Source organism: Thecamonas trahens (genome assembly GCF_000142905.1).
Source record: "Thecamonas trahens ATCC 50062 unplaced genomic scaffold supercont1.16, whole genome shotgun sequence".
NCBI classification, from domain to species: Eukaryota; order Apusomonadida; family Apusomonadidae; genus Thecamonas; species Thecamonas trahens.
Window position 1 is genome coordinate 437,435 of NW_013657664.1, and position 22,507 is coordinate 459,941.

The following is a 22,507-nucleotide window of genomic DNA, read 5'->3' on the forward strand; positions in this document are numbered from 1 at the left end:
CGATAGGCGGTGGGCGACATTGGGAGGTGGGGGTGGGGGCGAGGGGTCAGGCAGCAATTCGCGAGAGAGCGGCGAGCTGCTGCAAGGCGGCAAACGGACGCGACGAGATGATGGCAGTGACCGGGAGCGAGCTCAGTGCCTTCTCCGTGGTGGATGCCGAGGTTGTATAAAGCCAGAGCTCGGTGGCTGTGTTGTGGAGCGCGGTGGCGGTGTCGGCGTTGATGGTTCGGGACGAGGCCATCAGTGCGTCAAAGGAGATAGTGTCGGACGCTGACGGCGCGTCGCGGACCCGCGCATTGACTGCAACAGCAGCAGCAACCTGGTCTCGTGCCTCGGCCCACCATGCGTCCTCGGCCGCATCGGATGGATACGCGTCGGCAAAGGTGTTCGGCTGGGGATGATGGTGCGAAGGGCCAAAGAGGACAAAGGTGGCGGCGTGCTCGGCAAGGAGCGACTCGGTGTCGAGCACCAAGCCGGCTGAGCACATTACCTGCTCGCACACAGTCTCCATCGTCATCTTGGTGGTCGCAAGCTGAGGCAGGACGTAGCTGCGGACAGCCTCGTCGAGCACCCATCGCAGATCCACCACCAGCTGCAGCCGTTTCACCCTTCCCTCACCCAGTATCCGAGTCATCTCATCGAGGGCCTGCTCCAGAACACGCTCCTCTCTCCACACCTCAGCCGCAAATCGGAGGGCCAGGGCGCCATGCGACTTGCTCTCCTCCATCAGTTCGATCACCATCTCCAACGAGAGCGAGTGCTCATTCTGTGAGACCACAACGAGATGCGACGACGATGATGATGATGATGATGACGATGATGACGGCAATGACGAGATCAATGTGCTGGTGCCCAGGCCAGATAGACTGCAATCGACGAGCAAGGCATGCAGCGGAAGAGAGCAGGCGTGGCGGAACGAGTTGTGCGAGGCAAGTGGGGCAGCGGCTCCGTCGCCACCGAGAGCCACCACTCCCACGGGCCCCGTGGTGGAGAATGGGTGGACCGAGTCGGCAGCCAGAGGCGCCACCAGGATGGGGTACAGCCGAAACAGCATGTAGAGCATGAAGAAGAGGAACACTCGTCGCCGTGCGGGCGGCTCACCCCCCAGCATGATCCGAGTGGAGTGTGTGTCGCTCTGGGCGCCGTGACAGGCTACCAAAGTTGAAGGGGGGAAGGGGTGAAAGTGGATCCGATCGGAGGATCAAGGCCGGTAGATGGGGGTGTTTGGGGAAGGGAGGCGGTGAGATGAGGGAGGCGGGCTAATACGTGGAGGTGGAGCGGAGAGGGGTGGGGTGGGGAAGGCTGGGAAGGGAGGAGGCGGGCAAGTGCCGGGTGATCTTGCAAGATCAACAAAGTGGACGACGGACGAGGTGAGAGGTGCGGCCGGAACTGGCGCCGGATGATCGGGTGATGTTTACTATGTCACCAACTTTGCTCTTTCTTTTGCTCCGAAATGGCATGGGGTGGGGGGGGGGGGAGAGGCGGCGAGAGGAGGTGCCAAGATCAGCAAAGGGGACAATACGATGGCGGCGGTGATGTTCACTACGGCTGTGTGATGGCGGGCGCTATGTCTTCTTGCGGCGTTTCCGGCGCTTCTTCTTGGGTTTGGGTAGAGCGGCCGGAGCGTAGTCCATAAATGCGGCAAGGGCGCCCGACTCGGCATCGGCGGCAAGGTCGGTGACCAGGTGTGGGCCGATGGCGTCGAGGACCGGCTCGGGCTCGGGGGCAAGCTGGGCGAGGCGGACGAGCCGTGCGACGTCGCCTGAACCTGCGATGTCGATGGCGGACTCGCCGTCGCTGGTGAGGGCGTAGGGGTCAGCGCCACCGTCGAGCAGGGCGGCGGTGATGTCAACGTTGGCCTTGGCGCACGCCCAGTGCAGCGGGAGCCTGCCATGGGGACCAGGAACCTGATCTGGGTTGGCGCCGAGCCGGAGGAGGACCTTGACCACGCCCAGTGCGCCGGCCTTGGTAGCCAGCAGCAGCGGTGATGTCTCTCCCGGTGCATGGTCGCCCGAGGTTCGCATCAGCGCGGTGCCGCGGACAGCCGTGACCGGTCGGGGAGCCTGTGACGCACCCGCCGCCGGCGCATCGTCACCGATAAGCGCATCGCTTCCGTCTTGCGGATCCGACACAACCGGTGGATCTTGATCATCCGTTGCCTTGGCGCAAACAGGCTCTGCAGCGACAAGAGCAAAGGGAGGTGGGGCGATGAGAGCCTCGACGACAGCAGTCTGACCAGCAGCAGCGGCGGCATCGAGGACGTTGCGACCGCGAGCATCCTTCCGATACAAATCTGCGCCGGCACGAGCCAGAGCCAGAACAACCGGCACATGTCCTCTCTCTGCAGCAGTGTGCGCAGCCGTTGTCCCACCCGCATCAACCGCATTGAGATCCAGATTGCCGGCATTGGCCTTGCGGAGTAACGGCTTCAGCCGGCGGACCACCCCGGACCGGGCCACCTTGCGCAGCCTCCGTTCACCGGCTTTGGTCATGGCCAAGGGAGAGAGGGTGTGCGAGAGGGAGAGGGAGATGGAGTGGCGAGTGGTGTGGCGTGGAGTGGGCTGGTCATCCCCCTGGTGCTGGGGTCATAGGCAGGCGGAGCAGGGCACAGTCAACAGCCAGCACCGGTCACTGGCACCGGCCACCAGTCACTGGCACTGGCCATGGCCACCGATCAGACTGCTAAATCATCACGATGGCGTCATGGACAGTGACTCTCTTTGCACCATCAAGCTAATACTCCTTGTATCTACCTCCCCCCCTCCCCTTCCCATCCCCCCCCCCCCCCCACCACCAATCGGCTGTGTCTTGCTCAGGAGGGTGCGTGAAGGGCGGCGGCTGACCAACTACGCCAGGGGCAACCATTCGTCACGGCCACTGCCACGGCCACAGCCACCGCACAGCACGACCCCCCCCCCCTCCCCCCCTCTCCCTTCCCTCCCCCCCCCTGCGGTACCACCCACACTTCACCCACGCCCCACCACTACCACCTTAGTCTTGCTTGGTAGAACAGTCTGCATAGTATGGGCGAGCTGCAGGAAGAGGTGACCAAGCTGCAGCAGCTGCTGGCTAATGCCCATGCCACGGCCGAGGCCAGCGCGTCGGTGTACGAGGCCAAGATCAAGGAGCTGAAGGCGGAGATTGATGAGTATGAGGAGCAAGAGATAGAAATGGCTGACACCGTCGAGGCCTTTCAGGCAAAGGCTCTGCGCTTGCAGAAGGAGAACAAGGAGCTGATGGCAAAGGTGGCCGCTCTCGAGGCCGAGGCAAAGTCAGCGGCGGATGCCGAGATTGCGCAACAGGCTCTGCGGGCAGCGGAATCAGAGGCTCGGACGGCCACCAACGAGCGCGATGAGGCTCTGGCAGAGGCCGACGAACTTCGTGATGAGGTTACCAAGCTCAAGGATGAGCTGGCCGCCGCCAAGGCTGCCGCGGCAGATGCCGACGAGCCCGATGCCGCGCCTGTCGACGACGCTGCGCTCGACGAGCTCCGCACCGAGCTCGACGAGGTCCGTGCAGACCTGGAGGCCGCCGAGGAGGCCCGTGACTCGCTGCAGGAGGAGCGCGATCACCTGGCCTCCGAGCTCGCCACAACCGAGCAGAACCTCATCCAGCTCAAGATGGACCATGCCCAGCACGAGTTTGAGAAGGAGGATGCTCTCGTCCGCGCCGCCGAGGCCGAGCGCAAGTACAAGGAGCTCAAGAAGAAGAATAAGGAGCTGCGCAAGGCTGCCAAACAGTAGCTTCACATCTGCTTCCCCAAACCCGGCTCGATGCGCCGAACTCGGCCCGAACACGCTCAATGAACACTCAGCACCTGGCGCTGCTTCCCTTCAATCAGCACCCAAGGGCCACATATCGGGCGCCGGCCAGACTGTATGCCAGTTCGATTGGGAGCGCGAGTTCTGGTGAAGCCAATAACGCTCCGGCCTCGGCCGCCAACGCCACAGTCTCGGCCGCCAGTGTGCTGCGGTCGTGTTGCTGCTGCGGCGCAGGCAAGCCGTACCGCGAGACGTCGCACGTGTAGCTCCGCCCGCTTGGTAGCATCGAGATCTGCAGCCACTGGTGGCGATCGACGTCGTTGCGGACAGCATCGTCGTCAGATCTCAGCGTGTAGCCACGACAGTACGCCACCCGCATGCCGAGCAGGTCGCAGAACGGGAGGAGGAGCGCTGCCATGGCCGAGCTAAGCCCGTGGCAGTGGCCCTGCCCTCCGGTCACCAGCTGCTCCACCCTGTGCGAGGTGTTCCGCCGCCGATCGACCCCATCCTGAAGCCGGCTCATGTCCACCGTCGACCACACCACAAACGGGACAGCCGCCCGAGCCGCATCGTTGATAGCCTCGTCGCCGTCGCAGGAGACCTCGATCTGGATGGCCACGCTCTCCAGCTGAAGCGCCGCGCGGAGCATGATGGCGCGCATGGCCGGCACCGAGTAGTCAGCCGTAATTAAGTCCTCGAAAACGAGCGTCCCATTTGGCTGCCTGCTCAAGTAGCCAGGAACGCCATAGATTGAACCGCGCTCGGCCGCCTCCCGATCAAGCGTCACCTCGGCGTTTCCACCATCGGCTGTCGGGATAGCGACTCGCACGGTTGTCTCATTGGAAGATACAACCGTGCACAGCTGGTTGGTGAACGCCTCGCCGTAGTCGGTCTCAGCATCGTACGCCAGATATGCTCCGGGCGGCTCGACCAGCGGGCGGATGTGCCTCGAGCTGACTGCCAGCCGCGAACCAGGCTCGAGCGACGGCGGCGGAGCGAGGGCGTCGACACCGATCGGTGCACTTGCCCAGACTCCAAGAGCAACAAGCTCAGCCGACGTTGTCTCGCGGTTTGTGCCAATGATCGGAAGCGCCGCAAAGACTGCAGCCGACTCGCGCTTGAGCTGTGGTGCACTCGACCCGATGTGGAGGTGGACAACTGCGCAGATGCGCTCCCCGAGCGAGCCGTCATCGTCCCAGGCCCGCACCATTGCCACCGCATCCTGGATCAGCAACTCGCGAGTCGGTGCAACTGAGAGCGGCAGCGATGCCGGTGGCGCGGTCGACTGTGCTGGAACGGCGACGCCCGAGAGATGTGCGTCGACATGTGCGACAGCAAGCGGCACAAGCTGGTCTGCCACGCACGCATAGTTGCCGCGAGTCTTGCTCGCCTTGTATTGTCCGGCGTGGAAGAAGGAGAGCGAGGCTGATTTCAGCGCGCGATGCAGCGCGACCGCGGTCTTGCGCGGGTGAAAGACGTCGGTGGGGACCCATAGGATAAGGCTTGGCGTCTTGATCTTGAGGTACCGCTTGGTCTCGGTCACCATGGCGTGCATGAGAACGAGCGCCGCCACCCGCCACGGGCGCGACTTGGCCAACTCGAGCGCAATGGCCGCCCCCCAGTCGTAGCCGAGTACCGCAACCGGTGCTGTCCAACCCACGGCGTTGAGGACGGCGACGACGACAGCGAGCGGGCCGCCCGGTGCAGTCACGTCCTCGGAACGGGCCTTGGATCGCGGGCCGGGCGAGCCGCCAAAGCCGGGCATGTTGATGGCGATGACGGCGTAGCCGGCGTCGGCGTACGCCTCGATGCCCCACTTCCAGCTGTCGGCGCTTGCCGTTTTGCCATATCCATGCAGAGCGATAACAAGACCGCGCGACGAGTGCCACTCTTCCGGCGAAGTGGCAATGCAGGCCACAGGTGCACCCCACGGCATGATGACCTCAATGACCCCGCATCCGGCGGCGGCTGACTCGGTCCTGGTCCACGCCAGCGGCTGCGGCGCGATCGTAGCCATGTCGGCCTCACGCATCGCCTCCGCTCTCGCCTGGGCATCGGCAGACTGGCCGGCCGGCACGGCAACGTTGCGAACGCGAGCGATGGCGGCTGCAAATTTGAGGGTGGTGGAGTTGCGGCCGGCGTCAACATCGAGCGGGACAAGAGTGGCGATGAGCGAGGCGCAGGCGTTGCCGCCGAGCGCGGTCCGTAAGAGCATCGTCAGCCGCGAGTCGCGGTACGGCACGTGCTTCCTCTTCTCCACAAGCGCCAGAACGACTCTGACGAGCGCGTCGAGCGATCGACCGATGGCTTTGGACTCGGCAAGATGGACTGGGCCGGCGATGCGGGCGTCGTGGACGTTTTCGGCGCCGGCAAGATCGACGAGGTGCAGCGATGCCGAGGTGCCGTCGGCCTGGGTGAGAGTGAGAGAGATAAAGAGAGTCGATCGCGACGATGCTGCTGACATGTACGTCATCCACACTGTTCTGTTGTGGAGGACTCTGGCCATGGCGGCGTCAAACGCGGCCTCGTCGGGCACCTCGACAACGGTTGCGCCCTCAGCCACGCCACGCCAACCAGCGCGCTGGTCGGTTATCGACTCGCACGGTCTCGCCCGCACCTTAAGCTTAGTCCGATCTTTGGACAGCATGTCTTGGACACGGCCGCAATACAGATCGTACGCCGAGAGGTGCATGGTGTCGCCGTTGGCCAGCGCGTTGAGCCCGGCGCGGGCCGCCCTCCACATCACGCCGCGGTCGGACTCGGGTCCAATCATGGTGTGGGTCTTGCCGGATCCGGTCGTGCCGTACGCCATGACCGCTGCATCGTAGCCGGCAAGCCACTGGGATACAACCGGAGCAGCACCGGCGTGGTATATCTCGTCCTGGCTCGCTTCGACGGCGTTGTCCGGTAGTGCCGCCAGCGAGCAAGCCGCCCCTGCCGACTCGGGCATTCCACGCTCGGCAAGCTCGGCAACGCGGCGAGCATCGGAGTCATTGAGAGGGCGGAGACGGAGCGTGGTGGAGACATACGTTGTTTCCGGGAGTGCCATGGCTTGCGGTGAGGTGCGATGGTCGCAAGACTGGTGTTGCCAGCAGTGGTGCGGAGAAGAAGGTTGGACTGGAAAGGTCTGACATTGTTCACCACTGACATTCCTTCTTTTGTTCCGAGGCGGGCAACATGTCTTTACCCTCCTGCCCCAAGGAGTGCTCCACATTTAAGGGACCGTCAGTGAGGTGGCGGCAAGGACAGTTGCTATGGCGAGGACATTGGCACTTGTCCGCGGCTGAGCTGGCTCTCTTCAGAGCTAGCTTCCGGCTCCGCCAAGGCAGTGGCAGCAGTGGCCGACACGATGGGGATGGGAGCGATGACACCCGGAGAGGCAGTGGCAACAGGCTGCACAATGGGCAAAGGATGGCTTGGGAGGGGCGTTGTGGCGATGGAGCTTATCCCATTGCTCGGCGTCGCCGCACCGTTGGCAAGAGCGCCCATGGCGAGAGCGTGGGCCATCCCGGCGGTCACGGGCATGGGAAGTGCTGGCATGCCGTGCGGTACCATGTTCTGATGCGCACTCTGTAGTTGGCGAATGAGAGCCAGGTTCGGCAGCTGGTGGGCCTGCACAGCAGCAGCAGCAGCGGCGGCGGCGGCGGCGGCTGTCCGGGACTGAGCCAGCTGCTGTGACCAGAGCCACGCGCGCCACGCGTCAGTCATGCCGGAGGAGGGCAATGGCATTGCAGAGGGTGGCGTACTCATGGCCGATGTGGCAAATGCCTGAGCCTGACGGAGCTGGGCCAGGCGGTGTATGTCCAAGGCCTTGGCAGACAAGGCAGAGGGAAGAGGGCGGCCGAGGCGAGCGGAGAAAATTCTGTTCTGGGAACAAAACCCGAACCACGGGGCCCCTGACACTGGTCTCTCCACCCATCGTGGGCAGCCTGAAGGCCGGAACTGGCTCCCTTTCGTGTTCTCACCTCTATGGGTGGAACTGATGGTAGGTCAGCAAGGCTCTGTAAGCCGTTTGGGATAACAGATTGACCCATGCCGTGCCCAGGGGGAGGCACAACCTCCGTGGGGTGTGATGATGTCGATGGGCTCAATGCCAGTCGATCCTGCCGGCGCCGTGTGCTGCTGCTGGCATGTGCATCGCCACTGCGCTTACGCTCCAGACGAGTGATGGTCTCCTGGATGGCGAGGGCACGTTGGACAACTGTCGGCGGGAGGCGCCGCCTTCTGTTGATGAACCACTGGCGGACCTGGATAAAGGTGAGGCCGGCAGCTTCGGCCATCTCCTCCATTTCTGCCCGGGATGGATATGGGTTTGCAACATGTGATGCCATCCATGTGTTGAGCATGAGTGTCACGCCCTAGTAATAACAACACCCGTCCATGGTGGGCGATGTGAGTTCGGCAGAGTGAGGTGACCATAACCCGCAAAACCACACAGCACGCCCGTTCCGGGACCCTTGGTCGTAAGGGAGAACGATGATTGGGCCGTAAAAAATTGCCGACACACACAACGGGTACCCCCGGCTCACACAGGCTGCTCAACCGCTTGCCACACTCGCCCAGCCAGGTCATGCAAACGGGAGAGAGCCAAACTCATGTCACAGACGAGTTAAACCCAGCTCCACTCCTCTAGCTGACGTACGTCACTGAAGAAGACCCTCCGCCGGCCCAACCCATGCTTCTTCGATGGCGTGTGGTCATCGTTGGCATCGTCGGCCTCCCGCCGCCGGCGCTTGCGACCCATGGTGCCGGATGGTGCGAGTCAGCCCAACTCGTGCAACTCTTCTGTGTGACGCAGGAATTCAGCGCCTGGTTGTCAGCACAATTGCACACACACAAAAACGGAGCGCAGATGCGCTAGACAGGTGCACACGCGAGTCGGGCGTCACTTTGCGGCCTGCCATTTCCACCACGCGTCGATGGCTGTTGCTCAGCTCGGTTTTGACCCAGCGGAAATTGATTGGCTCTATCACTCAGTGTCAGCCAAGTCGGGTGCGAATACGGCTCTCGGCACCAGCACCAGCGGCGCTCCTTTGCTTGTTGGTGGTTGGTATGATGGCGCAGGAGTGGGCTGTGCTCTGCTGTGCGATGAGGTGTAGCTGATGAGGCAGGGGAAGGCAGGGTAGGATGCCCATCATGCCTTGGTGTTCTGCGGTGGAGGTCAGTAAGATGTGACCTTCTTCCCCCGCACATCATCTCCCCTCTGCTCGAGCAGTGAGGTTAGCCGCTACCTTTTGTTGCAACCAGCCAGTCCTTCGTCACCGAACTCGCCAAAACAGCCCATCTTGCGGCCGGCTCTTGCTGGTGGTGGGGTGGATGACGTGGAGACGATTTGGCTCTGACATCCAAGATATGCTATGCGAGAGCAGTGCCAATGTGCCATTGCCATCAGTATCTGCTGCCACGGTGCCCGCTGGCACCACCGAGGTTCACGGCGGTCTACAGCGCTGTCGACCACACGCCCACCCCCTCTCAACTCTCTCTCTCTCTCCCTCCCAATATCAACCGAGGACCACGCGTCTGCCCACCATCACCACTGTCACCATCAGCCGTCCAAACGCGACTATCTCATCATGGAGGCATACTATGTAGAGGATACGGTCGGCTCGGGCTCGTTCGGCGTTGTTGTCCGCGCCGTTCACATGCCATCGGGCCTGCGTGTGGCGCTCAAGCGCATCCCTGCTCTCGATGTCCAGACGCTCACCCGTCCGCGCCGTGGCGGCTGGCCGGCGACGACCGAGCCGAACGAGGCCTCAGCCAGTCGCGGAGGCTGGCCGGCGACGACCGAGGTGAATGGCGCCAACGACGATGGCGGCGGGGCTGCGAGCAGTGCTCGGGAGAAGCCGAGTCAGGGGCTGGACGAAGAGGAGGAAGGCGAGCTGGCGCTGGCGGCCGTCCGCGAGGTGCTCGCCCTCACGGGAATGGAGCATGTGAACGTGGTGCGGATGTACGAGGCCTTTGCCCATGGCACCTCGCTGGTCCTTGCGCTCGAGTTGTGCGACTTGGACCTCGGGGCGGTGCTGGCGGCACCAGGCGCTGCGGCGCTCCTCTCGCCGCGAAATGTCAAGGCGGCGATGGCCATGGTTCTTGACGGTCTCGCTTTTCTGCATGCAGCCGACATCATCCACCGCGACATCAAGCCAGCTAACCTGCTCATCTCTCACGACGGCGTGGTCAAGATCGGCGACTTTGGTCTCGCTCGCGTTCACGTCGCGCCAGGGCCTGGCGAGCCGAAGCACATCTACTCGCATCAGGTTGCGACACGCTGGTACCGTGCTCCCGAGCTGCTGTACGGGGCGACCAGCTACGATGAAAAGGTTGATACCTGGGCAGCCGGTGCGGTGTTGGGCGAGATGCTTGCCGGCGGCTACCCGCTGTTTCCGGGCGAGTCGGACATCGACCAGCTTGTCCGCGTCATGGCCGTTCTCGGCACGCCGTCGACCGAGACCTGGCCTTGCCTCGTCGATCTGCCTGACTATGGCAAGATCCGGTTCCAGCCTCAAGACGGCATGCCGCTGGCCGAGTTTCTACCGGACGCGCCGAGCGAGGCCTGCGAGTTGCTGGCGGCGCTGCTGTGCTACAACCCTGACGCTCGCGCGAGTGCGGCTGACGCCCGTGCGGCTGGGTACTTTAGTGTCAAGCCGGAACTACCGGCGCCGCTGGCGCTCGACCTCAGCGCCGACCTCCGCCATCCACCGGCGCCGCCTCGCATCGCTGTTGACCCGCTGGTCGGCGGTGTGCTTGGCAGCTACACACCGCACCGCGCTGCCGACTACCCGTGGTGAGACCCCGAGTCGCTGTGCTAGAACGGTGCGTCGCTGATGGTGGCAAAGAGGTGGACAAGCCGCTCGCGGCCCGACGTGGTGTCGAGGCGGAAGAGCGGAACCGCCATGGCATCGTGACGGAGGCATCGCAGAGCGCACGCCAGCCGTGTTGCTGGTGCAGCCTGAAGGACCCGCGCGAGCGAGCGGTGCTGGTAGATGAGCGCAAGAACGCCGAGTGGAAAGGCGATGGCAGGGCGCATCGCGAGCGCCATGGCCTCTAGAAACTCGGTGACAAAGGCAAAGAACTGGCGAATGATCCGGCGCGGGACCGCGTCGTCACCGGCAAGCGCGAGGACTCGGACCACGACATGCGCGAGCTGGATGGCCTGTCGTCGGCTGGTGAGCTTCGGGACGAGAGCCGGGATCGTGCCGGTGAGTAGCGGGCCGAGCCCGCGCACGCCGAGCGCAATGTGCAGGACGTAGGCGGCAAAGTCAGGCCGCTGGGAGCTGGCGCCGAGCCGCAGTGCGGGCGAGTTGGGGCCGACAGCTGCGTCGATGACTGCGTCGACCGCGTGGCGGGTGCTTGTCACCAGTGCCAGCTGCCGCACCATCCGCACTGCGCGCATATCGTGGTCGCGGAGCCACTTGGCGAGGCGGAGGCTCGCGGCCACGCCAACAACTGCCCCGTCGGCCTCACCCTCGCGCCCGCCGACTGTCCGCCCGCCGGCCGCAGCCACAATGGCCACCAGCGGCGACGACTCGGAACACGGCTGGCGGAACGTAGCGACCATTCGTCTGGCGACTACCGGGCGCAAGCCGGGCAGGTTCGGCAGCGACTCGAACAGGCTCGCTGCCGACTTTCCGACCGCGTCCTGCAACGCCACATCGGGCAGCGTCGCTAGCCACCACAGCGGCGCAATCATGGCGTACGGCGAGAGCTTGCCCAAAGCCACAAGCACATCGATGATGGTTGCCAGCTGCGACGCTGCCGTCGCCACGTCGGCGCCATGCAGCCGCTCGGCGATGTTCTGCACGATTGCCATCGTCGCCACGCCCGCTGCCCAAGGGCTCATGGCCTCGAGAAGCGTCTGGAGCGCGCCTGTCACGCGCTGGGCGTTCGAAGTCGAAAAAAGCGCGACCTTCATCTGCTGTGTTGCCGTCTTGGCCGCCTCCGACTCGGCGGCGGCAGACACAGTCTGGTGAGCCTCAACCAACGCGCGCAGGTCCGCAGAGATGGCGGAGGCCTCGCCGATCTCAGCCGCCGTGCTTTGCACAAAGACATCAAACGAGAGGTAGCTGGCCAGCTCAAGCTTGTCGTAGAACGAGACAAAGAGGAGAACAGCGGGCGCGGCCAAGCCGTGGCCGACACTGCCCGACAGCGCAATCAGTGCCAGCGCCAACCGCGCCAGAGCAGCGCCGTACTGCAAGCCCAATCCGATCTGTGCGAGCCGGATGGCGACCGCGTCAGTGGCGCCGAGGAGCGAGTAGAGAAGCGCCATGTCCGAGCGCCCAAGCGTGTCCACGCTGTCGGCCATGGCACTCACCATCTCCACCACATGCTCGGCAACAGCGGCGGCGACCTCGATCCGAACCTTGTCCGAGAACAGCTGAGTGAGGAGCTTGACAGCTTCATCCAGCGGAGTTTGCGGATTTCTGATGTGGGCAAAGAGGGGCCCGACCTGGCTGCTGGTGGCGACGACGCTTGGGTCGTTGATTACGGCCAGAGGCGCAAGCGCTGTGCCCGAAGCGATAGCATAGGCCACGGTTCGACTCGCCTCAGACACAAACGGCGCCGCCGGCTTGGCGCGGACGCCGCCGGCAGCCAGTGACGGCGTAGCCGCGCCAGACTCGGACTCGGAGGGAGCAAACAAGTCATTGAGAAAGTCGTCGTCGCCGTCGAGAATGCCTACAGGCGTGTTTGGCAGCGGCATCGCTGCCTTGGATAGCTTGCGCGAGACCGATCCGAGCTTGTCCGCCTCGGACTCGATCTGGAGCCCGGCATGGGTGTACTCCTCAGCCTGCGCCATCGAGAGCTGGAGGTGGTGCGGGAGGCTTGCCAGCAGACCTTGCGCAAACTTGGGCAAGCAGACCACGTTGGCCGGCGTCTTCTCCGATGCCTGCCACAGATGCAGGATGGCGGAGCAGAGGGCGTCGGCAAAGGCCGCAGGGTCGTCAGCAGATGCCTGCCACAGCGCGAGCAGCCGCGGAAGGGAGGCAAAGGCGATGACGTCGTCGACAACATCCACGTCTTGATAGCTCATGTACGCCCCGGAAACAACTTGTGCAACAACCTCGCCGAGCGGGAGCTGCGAGAGTTCGGCAAGGACCATGAACGAGCGCACCATGTCGGCGTCCGAAACAACCACCAGCGCGTGCCCCATCGCCTCCATTCGGTACTGGACAGCGTCAGAGACATCAAACGGGGCAGTCGTCAGTGCTGCTGGCCCGATAAGAAACGAGCCGTGCGCGGCCTTGACTGCCTGGCGCCGCGGATGCTCTGCGCTCTCCATCCGAGCCACAACCGTCGCCAGTGCCATGCGGATGTCGCCCGGCGCCGAGACGCCGTTGGCCTCGGCGGCATCGAGCGAGAGCCGCACCGCTTGCGCTGCACTCACCAGCGCGCGCCAGTCGTCAGGCACATCGTGGACCGCAACAACAAGGGTAATGAAGCAGAGTTGGTCGTCGAGGACCTCACCAACCAGCGCCACCAGTGACTGCGCGTTCTCAGCCGCGGCCATGAGGCCCAGCTGGCTGGTGGAGCCGTTCCGCAGCACAGCATCGAGACAGGCACCGAGGGCGTGGAAGGCAAACGAGAGGCCCGAGATCAAAGCAGCAGCCTCCTCGTCGACGGCCGACACGACGGTGGTCTTCATCTCGACCACGCCATCGCGCTCTGCACTCTCATCGTTGCCATCCCCCAGCCCGAGCGAGTCGACATCGACCGCCAGCGAAGAGAGCGCGGTGGAGAGCAACCTGACCAAAGCAGCCAGCCTTGCCGGATGGGCGACGAGCTCTTCGACATCCAACGCACTCACAGCGGCAAGGTATGTAACCGGAGCCACCACGTCCACCACAAGGGCATGCTCTAGGTACTCGACCACCCTTGCCCTTGGCTGGCTTCCCGAGCAGATGTACTTGAGGAGGACGTCTGTGACGAAGAGGCCAGGCGGGGGTGAGTGTAAGGAGAGGGAGAAGGACCAGGGGCTGAGGGGAGGCACTCGGGGGAGGGGAGGGGGGGGGGGGGGCACGTCGGGGGAGGGGGGGGGCACTCGGGGGGGGAGGGAATCATAGTGCGTACCACACACGTCTGTCGACCATGCCCGCGGTGGCCGACCCCTGGTATTGATGGTGGCCTGCATGGTCTTGAGCCATTCCACAGCAGGCAGTTGCTCACGCCACCCATCACACACAGCTGTCTCTACTGCTTCGTGCTCACTTCCTTCCATTCTGGAGGGTGGTGTGTGGGGCGTGTGTGTGTGGTGGGGGGGGGGGGGTGGGGGCGGGGGTAGGGGTGGAGTGGAGTGGTGGCGGGTGCGGTGGTGTTGGTCACCAGCCGAGTCGCAGCTGATTCGGTGGTGTTTGGCGGCAGAGGGTAGCCGAGCTGGGCAGTTGCTGATCTGGAAGATCGGGTGGGCAGACAGTGCGACTCGCGAGTGGCGGCAGATTGGGCGAGTGCTGGTGGGACATGTATGCGTGCGTGTGTGTGTCTGTGTATGGGCTGGAGAGAGAGTCAGGCTGGGCGATCGGAATCAGAAGATGAAAAAGGCCGACGGGGACGATGGCGCGATGCGAAAAGCCTCGAGGTGGGCGACGACAGTGGCGATCTCGACGGCATAAGCGGTTGGAGTGATAGGCTCGGCGTTGCGGCCGAGGACAACACCATCGGTGAGGCGGGCAACAAGGGTGGCAGCGGCAAACATGAGCTCGGCGGCAAACATGGGATCAAAGGCGTAGGGGAGGAAGCAGCGGAACGAGAGCATAGACAGGACCGCGTTCGGCGCGTCGGGGTCGAGCAAAGTCTCGGGTCCACCATGAGCATAGACTCGGAAGACATCATCGGTCGGCATATCGTCGTCGTCATCGTCGGCGTCCTCGCCTTCGACGACAGTCGCCGGAAGCACAAACATGGCCGGCGCCGAGCCCTCGGCCGGAACAAAGGCCAGCCCCGTCTCGGTCAGAGCGTGCCAAGCCTCGCGCATCGCCACACCACACCCGTTCTCACCAAGACGCACATACAACTCGGAGCAGAGCATCCGCGTCGGGAGCGTGCGCGCGAGCAGCGACGCCGTCGAGACCACAACCTCGGGCGCAGCCATCGCACTCACCGCGACTGGCAGCTCCTTCAGAGCCTCTTCAAGGGACGCGACCGCATCAATCAGCGCCTCGGCGTCCGGCCGCTCCAGAACGCCGGGCACCCGCTCGCCGTCGCACAGCGCAAACAGCGAGACAAGAACCTCACGAACATCACCATCGTCGACGTCGTCACCATTTTCGTCGCATTCGCCAACAGAGCCATAGCTAGATCCAGAGCCCTGGAGAGCTACAGACGGAATGCCGGCCTCCTCGTCAACATCACGGGCCAGATCGTCACCAGAGTTGCGGCTCAGATCGTCGACAAGATCGTCATCGTCGTCGTTGTTGTTGTCGTTGTCGTCGCCAGCTTCGATCTCGTCGCAGCACACGAGCGCACAGCCAGTGCCGCACTCATCGGCATCTGAGCCCGACTGACCCGGGAGCGGCAGCTGAAGCTCGGCCCAGCCGCCGAGCTCATTGTCGAGAACAAAGAGGCGGGCAAGGAGCGAAAGCTCGGGCGTCCAGCCGATGATGGCACGGACGACGGTGGCGCCGAGGCCCGGCATGGAGGCCAGGGCGCGCTCGTCGATCTCGACGCGGATAGCGTGCTCGACAGCAGAGATGGGGACCTCTTGCGGGAGATCTTCCGGCGGCGGAGTCATCAGCATGTTCGCCACGCCATTCGGCAGATCCAGCTCGTCGCCGCAAGACGCCGTGAGGGCAGCAAAGGTGGTCATGAGGCCCAACTCGTTAGCCACCGTCAGCAACGGGCCATACCGCTCATGGTAGCCCCTCCCCTTTGCCACAGGCACCAGCTCCGGGCATCCGTCATCAACCTCTACTGCCGACATCTTGCTTTGGCTTGGCGTCGAGTGGTACCGCAGAGCCCAGCCTTGAGCCCGGGACTCTGTGTGCGTTGGCGAGGGCGAGGATGAGGGGTGAGGATGGATGGGGTGGCACCACGAGAAGGGGCGGGACGGCTGATGCTGCTCGATGTGGGTTCAGGGACGGTGGATCGCATGCCAGATCGGGAGAGAGGGCGGGAGGGTTTGGTGGCGGCAGGTCGTGAAAGAATTTACTTCGATCACGACGAAGAGTTGGACGACGACGAGATCGAGCGGGTGCTGGCGCAGGAGACGATCGAGTCGACATCGTACTCGGACTCGTTGGAGGAGATGTGGTAGCGGTTGGGATGGCGCTTCGCGTCAGAGCTGGAAGAGTGGCGGCGGCGATGGTGCGAGCGGTCGTCAAAGTCGCGCCTGACAACCTCAAACACGCGCTTGTCTTCCGAGTATGACGAGAACGAGTGGACCATGTTGCTGTGATCCATGAGCGAGCCCTCGACGCCGAGAAGGTAGTTGGCGGTCGAGCGCTCGAACCGCTTCGAGTTGTGCAGCAGATGCTTGGCGAGGTACAGCCTGCTCGAGTCAATCTTGTCGTCAGGCAGGTCCAGGAGGAAGTTCTTAAAGACGCGGCGCAGGTACTTGTTGTGATTGAGCGAGTGGCGGAGCCGCGACTGGGTGTGGGTGTGGGCCTCCTGCTCGGCTGCGACGACGCCCTGGACGATGCGGACAAGGCGGAGGAGCACCAGGAGCCCGGCGTATGCATTCTCACCGCCGAGCCAGAGCTCGAGGACGAGCGAGATGAGGACGACGCCAAAGTCGAACACGTGCATGAACTTGAAAAAGTGCTTGCCGATGGCCCACAACAGAACCAGATTCTCTATCACAAAGATGCAGAGCATGGTGATAGAGAACCAGTGGAGGAACTCTTCACCGTGCTCCAGATCGTGGTTCACCGTCGGCTCACCGCGTGGATCGCCAGGATTGACCGGGCACGGCGCCTCCGAGTGGACTTCGCCAAACGCATCCGAAGCGATAGCAAGCTCGAGCGAGACGGCGATAACGTCAAGCACAATGAGCACGATGACAAAGATGCGAAAGTACTTGGACTCAATGATGTGATGCGCCTTCCGCCGCCACTTGCTGCGGCTACCACCATGCGCCTGGGAAGGATCGGTCAGATCCGACGAGATGGAGATGGACGACAGATCCTTGAGCTTGTGCTCATGAAAGGTAGACACATCCGATCCGGACGTATCCTCTGACGAAAACGACTTTTCTCTGGCACACAACCTAAATCCCGACATGATGACACTGTTTCCCTCCCACGATCCCCATGCCCCCCCCTCTCTTCCATGATGAGTCTCATCGTCTGCCTCGACGCACCACACCATCCCGCACCACCGCCAACGCAACCACCTGCCAGCACCACCACCGCCTGGGACCGACATCGCCGGCAATGGCATCCACCCACATCATAGTGGCGACATACCACACCCACTCACCTCACATGTCATGCATACCTTGATTGTCTGACGTCAAGTGCGTCTCCGTCCCCCGTCTCGGTCCACTCGTGTCGTCTCCCTGCTGCGGGACGGTGATTGCGTCGGCTACGCAACGGCGCTGGCCAGCCAGAGCGATCTCTCCCAGACTGAGTAGCTCACAGCTTGAGCGAGTTGATCGCGGGGCTTGAATGAGAAGGAGAAACGCTTGGGTTTGTTTGCCTGTGGTTGGTAGGTACGGGTCAGCTTCCGCCGCTTTCCGGACTGGTATCCCGCGCATGCATCTGCCTGTGCGCTATCCCGTAGCCAGCGCAACACGCGGCACGGAGGGGTGAGCAGCGGGCAGGAAGCGAGGTCAAAGCAGGCATGATAGTAGCAGCGACAGTGTACATTGTCATTGTTCAATTGGCGGGAGATCGGATGGTTGCATCGTGTGATCGGGATGCCTGGCGCTCCCACCCGACCCAGTCCCCTCCAGTGCTGCGCGTGAGCGAGTGGGGAGAGGGGAGAGAGGAGGGGGGGGGGATGACTAGGTCAGCAGGCAGAGAGAGAGGGAGGCACACCTGACTGTGAATCGAGGCGGATATGCTGCGTGTTGTTTCGTCTACTACCACCTCTGCTGTTGCTGCTGCTGCTCGGCTGAGTGGTGGAAGTGTGGCTCGGCTGCTCTCGTCGGCTGTGCCTGCCTTGGGCAACGTCGCCGTGGCTAATGTCCCGTCAGCCGGCGTACGCAGCATGGGGAGGGGTGGGGATTGGGGGTGGGGGGGTAGGGGGGGTGGGGGGGTGGGTATTGGGGAGATTGGGAGGGATGTGTATGGATGACTTATAGTTGCTATGTGTGCTTGTGTCTGTGTTGTGTGTGTGTGTGTGGTGGCGATGGTGGCGATGGTCTTGGTGGCGATGGTCGTGGTGGCCCTGGTCGTGGTGGCTGTCTGCTGTGTGGCGATGTGGTCGACGTGGCTGATGATGGCTGCTGATGGTGCCCGCACCTGACAACGACTGGCAATGGCTGCTCGCACCTGACGACGACTGGCGATGGCTGCTCGCACCTGACGACGACTGGCAATGGCTGCTCGCACCTGACGACGGGTGGATGGCGAGTGTGCTCAGCGCGCGGCTGGGGTGCTGGGTGATGTCGATCCCGAGGTGGCTGCGCTGCTCGCGCGCGAGTACACTCGTCAGTCAGAGGGCATCGAGCTCATTGCGTCGGAGAACTTTACGTCGGCGGCGGTGATGGAGGCGCTCGGCTCGTGCATGACCAACAAGTACTCGGAGGGCTACCCGGGCCGCCGGTACTACGGCGGCAACGAGGTCATCGATGACAACGAACGTCTGTGCCAGGCCCGCGCTCTCGAGTGCTTTGGCCTCAACCCGGAAGAGTGGGGCGTCAACGTCCAGCCGTACTCGGGCTCGCCGGCCAACTTTGCTGCCTACACCGGCATGATTTCCCCGCATGACCGCATCATGGGCCTTGAGCTCTCGCACGGCGGCCACTTGACCCACGGCTTCATGTCGCCGACCAAGCGCATCTCGGCTACCTCGATCTACTTTGAGTCGATGCCATACCGCCTCAACGAGTCGACCGGTCTCATTGATTACGATGCTCTCCACGCCTCGGCCCAGCTCTACCGCCCGAAGATCCTCATCGCCGGCGCCTCGGCCTACTCGCGCAAGATCGAGTACGGCCGCATGCGCGAGACCGCAGACTCGGTCGGCGCCTATCTGCTGGCAGACATGGCCCACATTGCCGGCCTCGTCGCCACCGGCCACCTTCCGTCGCCGTTTGACCACGCCGACGTCGTCACCACCACGACCCACAAGTCGCTTCGCGGCCCGCGCTCCGGCCTCATCTTCTACCGGCGCGGCGTCCGCTCGGTGACCAAGAAGGGCAAGGAGATCCCGTACACGCTTGAGGAGGACATCGACTTTGCTGTCTTCCCCTCGCTGCAGGGCGGTCCGCACAACCACCAGATCGCCGCCGTCGCCGTCGCCCTCAAGGAGGCCATGCAGCCGCAGTTCAAGATCTACCAGGACCAGGTACTTGCCAACACACAGGCCCTCGCCGACGCCCTCACCCAGCTCGGCTACGCTCTCGTCTCGGGTGGCTCCGACAACCACCTGCTCCTCCTCGACCTGCGCCCGCTCGGCGTCGACGGCTCGCGTGTCGAAAAGGTCATGGAGAAGGCTGCCATCACTGTCAACAAGAACGCCGTGCCCGGCGATACCAAGCCCATGACTCCGGGCGGCATCCGCGTCGGCTCGCCGGCCATGACCTCGCGCGGCCTCGTCGAGTCCGACTTTATCCAGGTCGCCGGCTTTATGAACCGCGCCATCGCCATCGCCAAGCGCATCAAGTCCGACTACGGCGGCAAGCTCAAGGACTTTGACGCGGCTCTCCACAACGAGCACCACCCCGACCTCGACGCTCTCAAGACTGAGGTCATCGACTTTGCCGAGTCGTTCCCCATGCCGGGCGTCGAGCCCGTCGTCCCGTAGTGTAGCGTGCTGTACCCAAACTAAACAAGGCCTTTACTTCATTGGTTGACGTCGGCCAGCGGCGACCGCAGCGGCGATGCCTCCATGGCTGCCGGATGCATGGTCTTGGGCGTCGCAGGCGCCCGCTGCACCTCCCGCCGCCCCGCTCGACGGTCCTCCCGCCGGCTCGCCCCGCGATCCTCGCGCCGGCTCGGCGTCCCGCTTGTGCTCGCAGCTGCGCTTGTGCTCGCGGCCGAGTTTGCCCGCGCGGCGGCGGCGCCGCCCCCGCCTGAAAGTCGCGCCGAAAACCGCTGAATGCTGCTCGGCGACGAGTTTGACGGCTCGCACGCCTCGTAAGCGTCCCACTCCATGACCTCCGAAATGGTTGTTGCTGCCTCGTTGAGCGCCGCGAGCAGCATCTTGGAGCGCGACCGCTGGAGCGCCACGTCCTCCACTTCTGAGAGGAGGTCGTCAAACGCGTCGGGCTGGTACAGCGCGGCCACAAGCTCGTTCTGCACCGAGTCCTTCGACGCGTTAACCAGCAGGAGCATGATGGCCTTGGGCACCGAGTCCTGGATGTTCTTCTTGACAATGTCAAAGTAACTCTCCAGCAGTGAGGTGATGAGCTTGGTCTCGGTCATTTCGCGCTCGTTGAGCGTCGGCCGCGGCTTGAGCATCGCCGGCGGCTCGCGGAGGATGACGGCTGGCGGGAGCGTTTGCCGCCCACTCGTGCTCCCGCCGCGCGCCGCGCTCCCGTCCGCTCCCGTTGGAATGTGCAGCCCGCCGGCCGAGCTCGTCCTCGACGAGCTGCCGCTTGCGCCCTGCTCCTGTCCGGCCTCGCGGCCAAAGAAGACGTTGAGGAACATGCCGCCCTCCGGATCCGAAGAGGTCGGCAGCGAGGCGCCCGCGCTCGAGCTCTGCGCCGCACCGCACCTGCTGCTCATCATCTCGTTCGCCATCGACCGGCGCGACGCCGCGCCCGACGCGCTCAGCACCGCGCCTGACGACCCTGCAACCGCGCCGGTGTTGGTCGCCGCCAGCGACGCCAGCGCCTGGGTCCCAGCCAGAAAGTCTGGGTGGTTGGTGTTGATGTACGAGAGCTCCATCTTGATGAGCGTTCGGATCATAGCCATCGTCGGCCGCTTGAGCCGCGCGAGGAGCGCTGACATGACTTCGTGGATGGAGGCGCGGAGGACGCCAAAGCGGACAAGCGCCTCGTCCTCAATCTCGCGGGTGATGCGAAGGAGCTCGTCAAAGACAAAGTCGACGCACTGCAGTGCTGGATCCTCCAGCCGCGAAATCTGCCGCTTAACAAGGAGCTCGAACGAGACTTCGGGCACAAAGAGCGAGCGCCGAGGACCGGTCGCGTTGCGGATGACAGTCCGGATGTCCGACAGCGTCAGCGCGTCCATGGCCGAGACAGCCGAGATCGAGGCGGCAAAGACGTCGTGGAAGATGTACGCGATGCGCGCACCGCCCGAGAGCTGGTTGGTGATAAACGACGTTCGCGTCCCGTCGATCGCCGCGCAGTACGAGGTGCAGAACTGAGTGAGCGATGAGAGGACCAGGCCCGACTTTTCGGTCTCAGACGTGGCGTTGATCGGCTCGCCGAGCAACCCGATGTGGTTTTCGGTCTCTGAGATGAGCGCGTGGATCCGCGACCGCAGCGCAGGCAGCGCGTTGCGGATGTGGTAGATGAGGATCTTGTTGAGCGTCCGGGAGAGGTACCCGGTCCCGCAACGGTAGGCAAACTCGGCGTACGCAGGATGCCGCGCAAAGAACGTGTGCTCGCGCTCGAGAGCCTGCGCAATCGATGACCCGTTGATAATGTCCTGCTGCGACCGGTTGATGACGCCAATAAAGCCGAGCTTAAGCGGAATGACCCGTCCGCAGAGCACGTCGACTGCATCGGTTCCCTCGTCCATCAGATCAAGCTTGGTCAGCACGCCAATGGTCCGGGTCCCGTCCGGATCGACCTCGCGCGCCATCTGCAGCGCGTCCGAGTTGGCCAGATCGGTGTTGGCCGGCGTCACCGCCAGAATGATGGACTTGGCCTGTGAAATGTACTCGAGCACCATGGCCCGGATCTGCTTCTCGATGTCCGACGGCTGGTCACCCACAGGCACCTTGGTCATGCCCGGCAGGTCGATGAGCGTCAAGTTGACCACCGACGGCGAGTAGACCTTGAGCCGGATGGGCAGTGGCGAGATGCCCTTGTTCGACCCGGTCTCCCGGTCCGTCTCCAGCTGGATCTCATCACGAATGTCGTCAAAGTCATAGAACTTGATTCCCGGCTGGTGTGCAAACTCGCCCCACTCTGCCCGCCCGTCCCGGTTCGCATTCCCGCCGTGCCCGCCGTGTTCGCCGTGCCCAGAGCCTGCGTGAGTTTTTGGCGCCAAAGCGAGCAGCCCGTCACCGCCCCAAGGCATCCACCAGCCCCCACCTCCTGCCCATGCACCCATGCCACCCACCCACCCACCCACCCACCCACCCATGCACATCTCAAGACGTACCTGCAGAGCCCTCTTCCACATGTGTCAGCTGCAGGACTAGCGGGCGGCGGGTGACAATGCCGATGCCGCGCGGAAGAAAGTCGCGGCCGACGAGCGACTCGAGGACCGACGACTTGCCCGACGATTGGGCGCCAATGACCACCACCTGCGGCAAGGGGATAGTGGCTGCAGAGCCGAGCGTTGCAAGCACATCCTGCACTTTGCCAAACACAGGAATGAGCGCGTCCATCTCTCACCCGTCCGAGTCGAGTGACAACTCTCCCGGTCACGCCCCTCGCCACCGCTGCACCCGCTCTCGTCCTCTGCCATTCCCGCCGCATCGCCTGCAGAGCGACGGCTCCGATCGTCGCCACGATC

General features: G+C 63.7%; 11 protein-coding genes across 11 annotated transcripts; 3 read left to right on the forward strand and 8 right to left on the reverse strand.

Moving 5' to 3' along the window:
- Positions 1-11: 11 nt before the first annotated feature.
- Positions 12-794, reverse strand: AMSG_04075 (uncharacterized protein). Its single transcript, XM_013903869.1, has one exon. It carries the CDS (start codon positions 740-742, stop codon positions 47-49), a length of 696 nt encoding a protein of 231 aa, XP_013759323.1. The 5' UTR covers positions 743-794; the 3' UTR covers positions 12-46.
- A 771-nt stretch (positions 795-1,565) lies between these two features.
- Positions 1,566-2,492, reverse strand: AMSG_04076 (uncharacterized protein; the record flags this gene model as incomplete). Its single annotated transcript, XM_013903870.1, has 1 exon — positions 1,566-2,492. One exon carries the CDS (start codon positions 2,490-2,492, stop codon positions 1,566-1,568), a length of 927 nt encoding a protein of 308 aa, XP_013759324.1.
- A 519-nt stretch (positions 2,493-3,011) lies between these two features.
- Positions 3,012-3,820, forward strand: AMSG_04077 (uncharacterized protein). Its single transcript, XM_013903871.1, has one exon. It carries the CDS (start codon positions 3,024-3,026, stop codon positions 3,741-3,743), a length of 720 nt encoding a protein of 239 aa, XP_013759325.1. The 5' UTR covers positions 3,012-3,023; the 3' UTR covers positions 3,744-3,820.
- AMSG_04078 (uncharacterized protein) lies at positions 3,650-6,835 on the reverse strand. The gene has a single exon (XM_013903872.1). The coding sequence runs from the start codon at positions 6,808-6,810 to the stop codon at positions 3,838-3,840; it is 2,973 nt and encodes a 990-aa protein (XP_013759326.1). The 5' UTR covers positions 6,811-6,835; the 3' UTR covers positions 3,650-3,837.
- A 95-nt stretch (positions 6,836-6,930) lies between these two features.
- On the reverse strand, positions 6,931-8,620 carry AMSG_04079 (uncharacterized protein). Its single transcript, XM_013903873.1, has 2 exons — positions 8,404-8,620; positions 6,931-8,119 (listed from the first exon to the last, which is right to left on the reverse strand). Exons 1-2 carry the CDS (start codon positions 8,503-8,505, stop codon positions 7,508-7,510), a joined length of 714 nt encoding a protein of 237 aa, XP_013759327.1. The 5' UTR covers positions 8,506-8,620; the 3' UTR covers positions 6,931-7,507.
- A 714-nt stretch (positions 8,621-9,334) lies between these two features.
- Positions 9,335-10,546, forward strand: AMSG_04080 (CMGC/CDK/CCRK protein kinase; the record flags this gene model as incomplete). The annotated part of the gene is made up of 1 exon (XM_013903874.1): positions 9,335-10,546. The coding sequence occupies one exon, from the start codon at positions 9,335-9,337 to the stop codon at positions 10,544-10,546; it is 1,212 nt and encodes a 403-aa protein (XP_013759328.1).
- AMSG_04081 (uncharacterized protein) lies at positions 10,376-13,953 on the reverse strand. The gene is made up of 2 exons (XM_013903875.1): positions 13,824-13,953; positions 10,376-13,673 (listed from the first exon to the last, which is right to left on the reverse strand). Exons 1-2 carry the CDS (start codon positions 13,882-13,884, stop codon positions 10,564-10,566), a joined length of 3,171 nt encoding a protein of 1,056 aa, XP_013759329.1. The 5' UTR covers positions 13,885-13,953; the 3' UTR covers positions 10,376-10,563.
- A 266-nt stretch (positions 13,954-14,219) lies between these two features.
- On the reverse strand, positions 14,220-15,680 carry AMSG_04082 (uncharacterized protein). Its single transcript, XM_013903876.1, has one exon. It carries the CDS (start codon positions 15,667-15,669, stop codon positions 14,275-14,277), a length of 1,395 nt encoding a protein of 464 aa, XP_013759330.1. The 5' UTR covers positions 15,670-15,680; the 3' UTR covers positions 14,220-14,274.
- Positions 15,681-15,875: 195 nt separating this feature from the next.
- AMSG_04083 (uncharacterized protein) lies at positions 15,876-16,976 on the reverse strand. Its single transcript, XM_013903877.1, has one exon. The coding sequence runs from the start codon at positions 16,965-16,967 to the stop codon at positions 15,903-15,905; it is 1,065 nt and encodes a 354-aa protein (XP_013759331.1). The 5' UTR covers positions 16,968-16,976; the 3' UTR covers positions 15,876-15,902.
- A 1,062-nt stretch (positions 16,977-18,038) lies between these two features.
- AMSG_04084 (serine hydroxymethyltransferase) lies at positions 18,039-19,690 on the forward strand (the record flags this gene model as incomplete). The annotated part of the gene is made up of 2 exons (XM_013903878.1): positions 18,039-18,050; positions 18,273-19,690. The coding sequence occupies 2 exons, from the start codon at positions 18,039-18,041 to the stop codon at positions 19,656-19,658; spliced, it is 1,398 nt and encodes a 465-aa protein (XP_013759332.1). The 3' UTR covers positions 19,659-19,690.
- Positions 19,691-19,696: 6 nt separating this feature from the next.
- On the reverse strand, positions 19,697-22,379 carry AMSG_04085 (dynamin-A; the record flags this gene model as incomplete). Its single annotated transcript, XM_013903879.1, has 2 exons — positions 19,697-21,954; positions 22,151-22,379. The coding sequence occupies 2 exons, from the start codon at positions 22,377-22,379 to the stop codon at positions 19,697-19,699; spliced, it is 2,487 nt and encodes an 828-aa protein (XP_013759333.1).
- Between the last annotated feature and the right edge of the window lie 128 nt (positions 22,380-22,507).

Excerpts from the sequence above, each read along its gene's own strand:
- AMSG_04075 (XM_013903869.1), bottom strand. The coding sequence starts at position 742 with ATGGTGATCGAACTGATGGAGGAGAGCAAGTCGCATGGCGCCCTGGCC.
- AMSG_04077 (XM_013903871.1), top strand. The coding sequence starts at position 3,024 with ATGGGCGAGCTGCAGGAAGAGGTGACCAAGCTGCAGCAGCTGCTGGCT.
- AMSG_04078 (XM_013903872.1), bottom strand. The coding sequence starts at position 6,810 with ATGGCACTCCCGGAAACAACGTATGTCTCCACCACGCTCCGTCTCCGC.
- AMSG_04079 (XM_013903873.1), bottom strand. The coding sequence starts at position 8,505 with ATGGGTCGCAAGCGCCGGCGGCGGGAGGCCGACGATGCCAACGATGAC. Across the intron at positions 8,120-8,403 it reads GGAGGGTCTTCTTCAGTGAC|GGCGTGACACTCATGCTCAA; the intron begins GTACGTCAGCTA and ends TGTTATTACTAG.
- AMSG_04081 (XM_013903875.1), bottom strand. The coding sequence starts at position 13,884 with ATGCAGGCCACCATCAATACCAGGGGTCGGCCACCGCGGGCATGGTCG. Across the intron at positions 13,674-13,823 it reads ATGGTCGACAGACGTGTGTG|ACGTCCTCCTCAAGTACATC; the intron begins GTACGCACTATG and ends TCTTCGTCACAG.
- AMSG_04082 (XM_013903876.1), bottom strand. The coding sequence starts at position 15,669 with ATGTCGGCAGTAGAGGTTGATGACGGATGCCCGGAGCTGGTGCCTGTG.
- AMSG_04083 (XM_013903877.1), bottom strand. The coding sequence starts at position 16,967 with ATGTCGGGATTTAGGTTGTGTGCCAGAGAAAAGTCGTTTTCGTCAGAG.